At 38.0% G+C, this 11,198-nt stretch overlaps 1 protein-coding gene across 2 annotated transcripts; it reads right to left on the reverse strand.

Moving 5' to 3' along the window:
• Positions 1 to 4,195: 4,195 nt before the first annotated feature.
• Positions 4,196 to 10,426, reverse strand: LOC308683845 (uncharacterized protein). 2 transcript variants are annotated; one of them, XM_081354650.1, is made up of 5 exons: positions 10,305 to 10,403; positions 6,785 to 6,854; positions 6,569 to 6,669; positions 4,816 to 4,899; positions 4,196 to 4,406 (listed from the first exon to the last, which is right to left on the reverse strand). In XM_081354650.1, the coding sequence occupies exons 1-5, from the start codon at positions 10,305 to 10,307 to the stop codon at positions 4,398 to 4,400; spliced, it is 267 nt and encodes an 88-aa protein (XP_081210776.1). In that variant the 5' UTR covers positions 10,308 to 10,403; the 3' UTR covers positions 4,196 to 4,397. The 2 variants fall into 2 exon arrangements, with proteins under 2 accessions (XP_081210776.1, XP_081210777.1); XM_081354651.1 differs by lacking the exon at positions 6,785 to 6,854 and having other exon boundaries at positions 10,305 to 10,426.
• Positions 10,427 to 11,198: the final 772 nt, after the last annotated feature.

Here is an 11,198-nt window from a genome sequence, read left to right on the forward strand (position 1 = left end):
CTCTTCCAGTAGGGGTTTGCACTTTGCGATATCCAATCACTAGCATCTATTCTAAAGAGTGACTGACAGCAACCAATAATGCCAAACAGCAACCAGATAAAGGAGGCTGAGATTATATAAGAATATAGCCTACTTACACACACACACACACACACACACACACATACACATTTATTCATTGTCTGATGACATCCTGCAGTTATCTAATGTGTTTACTGTTGAAATATGATCCACAGAACATGTGATTACTTTATTATTTTACCTAACGGCATGCTTCCAGCTCGGAGCCCTGTAAGTGCATCTGTAATCAGCAGGATACACGGACCCGAATGCTGCTGTTTTTGTCTCCTTTATAAATTTGCTGTGTTTTGTCTATTTATTTTTATGGGATCTGTAATTTAAGTGGGTTCTGTGGGTTCTCCCTGGGACATCTGAAGGGGGGTATTTGGCCCATTTGGGGTGTAGCCTAGTGTTGTGTTAAACACACTTGAGTGTGGATTTGTTTCATTGCCTTTGGGACACTAGCGTGTGTGGGTGTAGTGAGTGATTACTTACAAGGTGGGTCAGAGATTCTTTATCATGTTAGTGTCTTCGACTAACCCCCAGTCTTTATTTATTTATTATTTTTCTTTCTTTCTTTTAAATACCTTCATGTTTGGAAGGTATTTATTACTGAATGTGGTGTTTTTCAGTGTGAGACGATTTTATGTAATCTTTTTTTTTTTTTTTTTTATGGTCAGAACCGTCTCAGTCCTCTTTGTGAAGAATGAACCTGTGTTGTCTAAGTATATTGGGTGAAAGTCCAGAGGTGGCTTAGTTGGCTACATTGAAAATCTTATTAGAGTTTATTTAATGTGAACTTCCTTGCTGTTTAGCTTTGCTCTTGTCCCCCACTCTGCCACACCAGGGTATGATTTCAAATTCAAAGTCAAACTTTTATTAGTTTGTACTTGGTTGCGTTTTTTTTTTTTTTTTCTCTCTTCAAATTCTGATATGCTGAAGTGGCACATTTCTTTCTGGTTATAATTATTCCAAGACCACATCTGAATTTAAAGGGATACTTCACCTCTGGGAAGGTGAATGTGTATTTAAAATAGGTAATTTAAGTAGAAGAAATGTAAAGAATTTTTTTTAATTTGGAGCTTTCTAGACTGAGAAAAGCCAGAAAATGTATTTTTGACTTATGTGGATAAAAGACAACAACTCCCAGAATGCACTTGCATTTCACTGATAGACGGGCGATTCGCTGGATTGATCTGAAGTGTGTTGATTACCAGCTGACGAAGGTCCTCAGAGAAGGTCTCAGGAAGACATTCATAGGAGGAGGTGAGTATCTTTGTAATAATCTCAACTGTGCTTCTTGCGGTAAACTAAATGGAATTAAAATATTAACCAGTTAACCAGTTGCAATCGTGAAAATTACAACATACAACTTTTATGCCAATTGAGACAAAACAACCTATACTTTTGAACCAACACAATTTCAAATCAATAATCCCTGCTAAACCACAATCTAACCCGAACCCCAATGCTCATGTTTGAAATATGCTTTATAGCATTGAAACGGCAATATGAACACAACATGTGCAGAACAAAATTTAGAACAAAAAACTTTTCCATATACTGTAGGCCTACATATAAAGTGACTAAACACAAAAGTTCTCCATTGGATTTGTGTGCTATTGTATTAGTTTCTATAAATCATGTGAAGCCATTCAATAGCTTTCAAATTAATATCTGGCGTATATTAGATACACACTAGAAGAGACAAGTACTGTGTACTAAAATTTTTAAACGTATCATAAATTGGATTATTATATATCTTATTATATTGTATAAATTATTGATACATTATACAGAATATATAATCTTAGGGTAATTGTTTATTTTTATAAACAATATTTTGGTTAATAAACCAGCTAAAATACTTGCATTTATTGTATTGGTTTGAAAATGTGATGAAAGGCTGATTGATTTGTCTCAATAAGAGTAAAGACCCATTCACACCAAGGACGATAACTTTAAAGATATAGTTTTAAATATAAAGTAATAACATATAACAACACAGAGAAACAATATCAGCCTGTCATCTTCGAGTATTCAAAAAATGAGCCAATGGACATGTTTTGGAAAAAACGTAATTTTTCAGAGGCTCCTGCTGCCAAACCCTCAGCCCGTGTAAAGACCCTTCGTATCTCCGGGCCGGAGTGCCCCTAGAACAAGTGTCCAGGTATGCTGTGGTCTCCACAGATGCCTCCAACACCGGCTGGGGGGCCATGTACAACGGGCATGCAGTAGTGGGGGTCTGGGCGGGCCCCCGACTGCATTGGCGTATCAACTGCCTTGAGTTGCTAGCAGTACATCTTGCTCTGAGACGCCTTAAAAACGCTGCTGCTCAACAAGCATGTACTGGTCCGTATGGACAACAATGCGACTGTTGCGTACATCATCAAGGTGGTCTACGCTCCCGTCAGAAACTGTGCAAAGTCAGGGAGGAAGGGGAGCAGGTCTTGCTAGTTTTCCCTTAACCGGACCTGGTTCCCCGAACTGATGCTCCTCTTGACAGCTCCTCCCTGGCCCATTCCTCTGAGGGAGGACCTTCTCTCACCTTATGACACCCGCGTCCAGACCTCTAATGAAACTCCATGTCTGCTCCCTGGACGGGACGCGGAGGTTCTAGGTGATTTACCACAAGCTGTCATAGACACCATCCCTTCGGCGAGAGCACCCTCTATGAGGCATGCTTACGCCCTGAACCTGTTCATTGAGTGGTGTTCTTCTCTCCGAGAACACCCCCGAAGATCAGTACTGTGCTTTCCTTGCTGCAAGAAGTGCTGGAGCGAGGACTGTCTCCCTCCACCCTCAAAGTGTGTGTTGCCTCTATTGCCGCACATCCCGATGCAGTTGATGGGAGATCCTTGGGGAAACACAACCTAATCGTCAGGTTCCTGAGGGGCGCGAGGAGACTGAATCTGCCTCGCCCACAATACCCTCATACCCTCACCCTCTTGGGACTTATCTCTGGTGCTGATGGCACTGCAGAGACCTCCTTTTGAGCCATTGCACGCAGCGGAGTTAAAAGTCCTGTCTTTAAAAACAGTTATCCTGCTTGCTTTGGCCTCTATCAAGAGGGTAGGGGACCTGCACGCATTTTCTGTACGCAAGGCTGTCTCGAAAGAGAAGGTTGACCCACTGGATAGTGGATGCCACCTCTTCTTGGCGTATCAATCCCAAGACGCACCATGCCCCCCCGGGTTGCGAGCCCACTCCACTCGGAGTGAAGCTCCTTCCTGGGCACTGGCACATGGTGCCTCGCTGACAGATATTTGTAGAGCTGCGGGCTGGGCGACACCAAACATGTTCACTATATTCTATACCCTATGTGTCGAGCTAGTAGCTTTCTGTGTGCTCTCATCACATAGAAGCCAGTCTACACCGTAGCCCCGCTCGAAGAGTCGGCTTGCTGCGCCATTCCCCTCCTATGGACTGGATACGTGCGCTATTCTTGCTCCTGTAGAGTTCCTCTTTAGCCGAACCCTGTTGAGTTTCTCCAAACTTCCTTTCCACCGAAAGGGCACGCTTTCTCAGTGTTATCCAAGTCTGTCTGAGTGGGTCCTTGTTCCCTGAAGGAGGGAACGGAGACGTAGTCCCGTCCCCACTATTGCTGGATCACGCTGATTCTGGGCTCCACTCGGCTCCTCAGTGAAAAACAAGTGGTGCGTGCATCCGCTTCCGTATTTATACTGCGTATTTATACTGCGTATTTATACTGCGTATTTATACACGCTCTGCCCCGCAGAAATGCAAATCTCACACGCCAATGTGCATTGGCTCGTTTTTTCAAAACTCGAAGATGACAGGCTCCCTAAGCGTGATCCCAATCAGTACAGTATGTCCGACTACGTCTCCGTTCCCTCCTTCAGGGAACGAGGGTTATATACGTAACCGAGACGTTATCATTCTTAGCATGGATGGACCTTAAAATAAATGTTTTGAGTCCGAATATTGTTTAATATCTTAAAAATGTTTCCAACTGGATAACTTGTATGAATTATCACCAAGATAACAGTGTTGGAATTTATAAATTCTTTCAATTAAATCTCTGCAATATCTTACAAACTCAGTGTGTATTTAGTTATACAAAGCGTTAAACTAAGCCAAAGATCTTACAGCACACTTCAGCATGCAGAGCTCGTAGATGACACATCCCAACCTCCAGATTTCACTGTAAAATAGCGAATATTACAAAGGCTTTAGTTTTTGGGGTTCGGATATGGAAATATAAATAGTCAACATTGCTAATCTAGGATGCTTATTACGATTTCTCATCATAAGGTTTGCCACTCAAATTCTCCGGTGCAACATATGAGAGATCTTCAGTTTCTGCTGTTTGTGCATCACTGGACCTGATAAAAACAGAAATATATGGTAAAGAACATTATGTTTGCACATATGGACTATTTTGCATTTGGTTTTGAAGAGTTACCAATCATTAATCTCCCCAAACTCTCCAAGACGAACGGTTCCACATGCAGTGAAAAATATGCTCTTTCATGAGAAAACACACATATTTGACAAGTTGATAAGGATGGTGGGAATGAGTGGCTTGCAATAATATCCGTCAGATTCAAATCGATAGAGCCTCTAGATATGTTGTGACCATGTTTGAAATAAAATCTAATAATTGCAGAGAAACTCCAAATATTTTATCTAAGATTAAATGTCAATAGAGCTCCATAATGAACATCTGTGTTTGAAACATGGAAACATGAAAACATGCTTTCAGACCATATATTATCTGATTTGCATTCGTACCTTGGGCTGCAGGTTTTTATGTTGAATCTGTTGATCATGCAGGTACTTTAATGCCATGCTTATCTTCACAGTCCAGTCCAGAATCTGTAAATTGATAAAATGTCAAATCAGAAGTGTTTGCAAAAGTTTTGTATTTTTTGTTATACAAGCATGGTGACACAGTGGCATTTATTTTTCTTAATTCACATAAACAGAACATTATACATCACTATTTAGAGCATTGCAAATTGTATGGATTATTTGGATACGTTTCTTTATTAGGTTATATTAATAGATTTTAAGTATGTATACTAGGGGTGTAACGATATTCGAACCGAACCGAAAAACCGCGATACACCACCCACGAATCACGATACGAATCGCGATACTCTCATGGCGTACCGAACACGCCCACCCCGCCCCGCCCCGCCCCGCCCCGCCCCGCCCCTGCTGTCCCGGCTCATTGGACCTCATGTCTTATGTGTACACAACGAATACAGCGTTGTTGCCTAACCACCATTAACCACATTTAATCGCAATAAGCTCAGTGTTTTGTTACTTTCGATAATAAGCAAGGTGTAATCTTTCAAATTCTGTCTATTTGATAACGAAATTCAAACATTAAATGTCGTTTTGGCGCTCTTTGATGTGGCGTGACAGATCACCGTACTAGGCTCCTCATTTAAAGCGGCAGCGCGGAGTGCGAGTAAACGCGAGCATCTCTTCCTCAGTTACAGAATAAACATGAATGGACACCTGAAGGTACGTTGAAAGATACAGTATACTTACTGAAAGGCATCATAACTCGTGTAATCGCAAAGTCAGTGTTTCAACAGCGGAAATACGTCAATAAAACACTTAGCTTTATTTACCTCAGGCAAGTCAGTGTCCACAGCTTGTTGGTTTGCTAAGGAAATGAACTTTCACTAAATAAATGCACTATATTAGCCTATATATTATATTTTACTTAACCTGTTAATGACATCTTGATTATTTAATGTATGTTTAAAATATCTGTCATGAAAATGACAGCAACTGTGTAAATGATTATATTTCAATAATAAATTAGAGTAAAAACATATGTTAATGTAAAAACTGCCTTATGTGCAGTTTACATGTTTTCATACAATTTGTTACTTGAGTGTTGATTATTATTATATCTAAAAATAAATAGCAACTGAATTTAGGCTAAAAGTCTAGATTCTGTTGTTAAGCTTTATTAATGTTATAGTAATGTGCAAGTAAGGGCTCCTATATAGTTTACAGCATTAGCAGATAAATTTTTTTTTTAATCCTTGCGAAACATTTACTTGTTACTTAAAATTAATTTAAAGACAAGGACACAATTTGTTAATTAAAGCACTGTTTAAAAAAAAAAAGAAGCAATTTTAGCTTTCTAAACCCTCCACCCCACCTAAATGAACCGAACCGAACCGAGACGTCAAAACCGTGGGACGTACCGAACTGTCAGTTTTGTGTATCGTTACACCCCTAATGTATACACACTTTCATATTATTGTTATTATTATTTTTTTATATTAGATTGCTACTACCGAGTTTACAAACAGGATGATCTACCCACCTGTTGTAGGAATAGTATTGTGGGTTATATATTTACAAGATTATTGACATCCTATTACATTTTATATGCATGAAAAGATTGCCTACCATTGTTTGTTGACTCAGATGCTTTGAGTCATGAAGACATCAGTTAATTATACAGTTTGGTATCATTAGAATATTACACAATTTAAATTTGACCTCACAATCATACCTCATTCTCAGATGATTCTGTGGCCTCTATTTTGTGTTTGATTTTCTGAGCGAGATCTTCTCCCTCACTGTGCTCCAGTACAAGATACAAACAGTCACCATCTGAAAGAAGATTCATTCAACACTTTAATGATTTACAAATATTAAGTGAGAATAAATATACTCCTATAGCTAACTTTAGATAACAGAATATGAAGAATATTAAGTTTCTTTTAACCTCCGAGGACTTCCTTGTGATGGACGATGTGTGGATGACTGAGTTGTAGGAAAGAGTTTAATACATTTTCCTAAAAACAGACAGACACATATGAATCAGAATCTCTCTTTCCATTTAACTTTTTTTTTTTATTATAATGATAACCTTTATGTCCATCTTACTTGGCCAACACTGAACTTTTTAATGACAAACTGATCTCCACCTTCATTTTTCACCAGGATCATCTGCTCGTCTTCACTCACTAATGTGTAGCCAGGATATTTGGTTTCTGACTGATTGTTACCGATCTCTGAAACTTCTGCAAAGCGAAAAGTTTGAGTAGAGAAGGATTTTATGTCTGTGTATATATAAGGACATCACACATGCTTTCTGTCACGTCTGTGTTTGGTTTTGGTTCATGTTTTCTTCTTTTCTTCTTTAAAATTTGCTTGTTTCCTGTCATGTCATGTCATTCCCTTGTTCCTCATGTGATCATATCATGTGCTTCTTTTGCTCTATAGCTGAAATCACCCACTAATATACCCTCATTCACTATTCCCTACATTACTCCACTAATATAGTCCACTGAGTGAATGAAAACGAGTGAGTGAATTCGGACACTGACTGCGCCGGAAAATTGCCATATAACCCACATCATCGTTCAGGGAGAAAACTGGACAATATAATGCATTTTTTTGCCTTTTCTATGTGTAAAAACACTAGGGAAGCAGACTGAGGGGGAGACGAGAAGATGCCAGATAGCAGATCTATTAATAATGTCACTGATTAAATCCACTGCCTATCACTCAATAAAATAATCACACTGGGAAATGACAACAATAAAACTCCAGTTACATTGGGCCTACCTGCGAACAGTCCCAAACACTCCTGTTTCTTATTATGGCTTTATTTACAAAGCACAAAGAAAACAAAAATATCAGTGTGAATGCAAATAATAGTTGAATGTAGAACTTTCGTCCTGCTTGTTTCATGATTCAGGCTGATTTATACTCTTCTATTTAAATTTTGCTGCTGTGATAGTGTAGCGAATACGACTTTGGGTAAATTTGAATTAGCTCAAGAATATAGGGAATTTTGGAAATATTAATAATTATGACTCATGGTCATAATTCATAAGTCGCATGTACATTTATTTTATCAATTATAGAGATTAACTGGTTCTGTAACTGATCTAATCGTTATTCGTCCAGCGAGTAAAGGTGAGATTATCACAGTTAAGAAGGGTTATCTCTTTACAAACTCCAAGAAAGTTTAGGTTCTGGCCACGAACAGTAAACTTTATGAGTTTATTAATTAAAACTACTGAATGTAGTCTAATATCGAGCTTGTAGCTGGATCTTTTGTTTCATTGACTTTAGAATGGTGGGTTTTCAAACACAGAGACAGTGAAAAGAATAAATGGATTTTAATAAATGTGACTAAAGCGTCGCGCCGGTAGAAGAGGAGGAAGGATGAGAGCGAGGTGAGAGAGGTGAGAGAGCCCGCTGTGTTTTGAAGGAGCTCAAGTCACGCCCCCTTGCGTGCGTGACCCAATCGCCTGGGAGGACGTATTGTGGTCATGTCCTTTCATTTGGAAAGGTACACGCCTCTTCTAACTAATGCTGGCGGAATAAACTTCGTTCATAAACATTTATAAAACTGGTATTAATCAAATAATGCATCCTCTAATATTCTGTGCTAAATATTCAACACCGTTGTGTTCTTCTGAACAAAACAATACCGCGAATGACAATTCTGTTAGTCAACAACACAAAGAAACAGGATTTCTCGTGATTACATGCATATTAAACTGATTACATATCAATAAAGCTTATAGATATCGTATTTCGGGTATAAGGATCATAAGCACAGCAAGAAATACATTTTAAACATTTTAAAAAGGTACTTTTGACCACAAGTGGTCGGGCATGATAAGGAGTCTGTGTTTTGTGTGTGTGTATGCAGAGTCGTGCACACGTGGAACCGCGTGGCGAACTTTGTCCTTCCTTTTCAGTGTGAATATCTTCTTGAGTTGATGAGATTAACTCAGGGGACCTGACCGAGCATCTGCTAACACTGTTGTTTTGTTTTGAGGGGTTAATCAGTACCTTTTGTTTGTTGATTAGATTTGATTAATCAACAAAAAGGCAGACCTGATCATCTGCTTTCCGTTACAATAGTTAAGAAATCCATCTCGTCTTTTTTTGTTCTGTATTTAGGTCGCCATTTAATCATTGTTTACAATAGCTAGTTAACTCCTCCTATTAAGCAAATGAAACAAAATTTCCACCCGAGTCTGTGATCAAAGTAAATATAAATTCTCTCATTTATGATACAGGTGTATTGTGCTTAGAAAAAGTATTTGTCCCCTCCAGACCAAGAAAAAGGCATTCAATTAATGATTATGACGAAACAAAATTGAGTAATAATAATACAGCATGCACCTCTTAGGTCTGAAGTAATGTAGTACTTTTTTCCACAGAGAAAAGAAGCAGTCTTACCTTATTTTCTATAATATCTGTGTGTCTCAAAACTCTCAAAAGTCACTGAACTCATTTCATTTGTGCAAGAGTGCTGATGGTTAATCATTTATAACAATCACACAAGACAGCAGAGATCCAGTTAGAAACGTTTAGCCACACACTGGTCAACTGCAGGTACATTTACTGTACAGGCCCTTAATAATGTCATACATTGCATTATTATGATTTTGTTCCTCTTTGCAAATCATCTATATTGCACAAAGTTGTCAGAAAAGAAAAACAAAACATATAGGCATTGCCAACTTCTGATGGCAAATTTTCCACGAGGGAATGATTTCCTAGGAGTCGTTTGAGGTGAAGTTTTCTTTAGTAAATGGTTTTACTTGAATCTCATCATTCCATCAATATCTGTCGTTCTTGCAGCTCCATGTAAACATGTATCATGTTGCAGTTTCTTGTGCAGAATAAATGCGCCATAATTTGGCTCTTGGTGAGGTTTGACTTTAAACCCTGAATGAAAGTGAAAGCATTCGGAGGCGTCTGGAAGCAATATAATATTTCAGTATGAACCTTAGAACTTGTATCATTTTTATTCTGTTTATGATTATATAAGTGAATGAGCTTTAATATTTAACTTATCTGACTTTTAATATTTTAATTATATCAATCATAATTATATACATTTATTCACAATGACTTTACATAAATTAATTAGTACAACATTAGTTACTTCGTTTTTTTTAAGGGCAATCGGTTTGCATGCTTTCGTCTACAAGTAAGGTTAACTAATTCGATTTTACTGTGTATGTGCAGGTGACTAAACACCTTTATGTGCAAGATGCAATATTACAGAAGAGGTATTTATGGGTAATGTGCTGAGGGTGCATTTACATATTGCGTTGATGAAGTATTGATGCACATATTAATGAAGTGCATAGACTTCATCAAGGTGAGGTGAGCCTCTGAAGTTGCTGCCAATGGGTAAAGTTAGTCTGGTTAGTCGTCCAATCAGAAGTCATTACTACACCATCTGGCCACAGTGATGTCTCTCTACTGACCATTCAGAAGTTGTGTTACACGCACCGGCTGGCACCACATAAACAGCTTATATGTTCTCTCTGGAAACAGGAGAAATGAGTGAGACAGGGCAAACTCTGCGTCCGTTTTTCATCTCGCTCAGCAGAAAGAGGAGAGAGGATTTATTAAACATTCACAATTTAAATCCTCCTCTGTTACAAACACTCAATGTTCTCTATGAAATAAACTCGACTTCAAAATAAAATACGTCTTTTTTTTTTTTTAGCATTACTGAGTTATAAGTTTTGTGTGTGATTAAATAAATCAAAATGACAATAACCACTGTTACCCTGTAAGTTGTCTGTTTTCAACTTAAAATAATACATAGCTTATGTTACCACTTACATATGGTTCCTAAATGCATTTTCCATTTCCAACTAAAATTTACTCTTCCAAAATGCATGAGCTGACTGATTTTTAAATTGTTTTTATATAAAATATATAACATTTGTTTTTAATATTAGCTTTTAACCATTACATAAACTTAGTTTTTAACATTAGCTTTTCACATTTTACACAATATCATACATTTCAAAACTATTAGACTTTACAAAAATGTTCAAGGAGCTAAAAATAAAACTCTGACCGACGTGGCTTTCCTATGTACATATATGTCCACATATTCATAAAACAGCCTTATTAGCGGACATTAAAACATTAAGCAACATATCAACATGTTACACTTCAGGTACTCTTTGAGGTGGTGACCATAGACCTGCATTAGGACTGACAGACAAGAACGGTTTGACCTAAAAATATCAAAATTGAAACTACTGCGGAAACAAAGACTCCTACATCTTGGATGCCCTTGAGGTAAGCTAAAACATACCAAATTTAATTTCAAAGTTAACTATCCCTTTAATTTACTATTCCAC

The sequence above is a fragment of the Scardinius erythrophthalmus genome (genome assembly GCF_964197995.2).
Source record: "Scardinius erythrophthalmus genome assembly, chromosome: 2".
NCBI lineage: Eukaryota > Metazoa > Chordata > Actinopteri > Cypriniformes > Leuciscidae > Scardinius > Scardinius erythrophthalmus.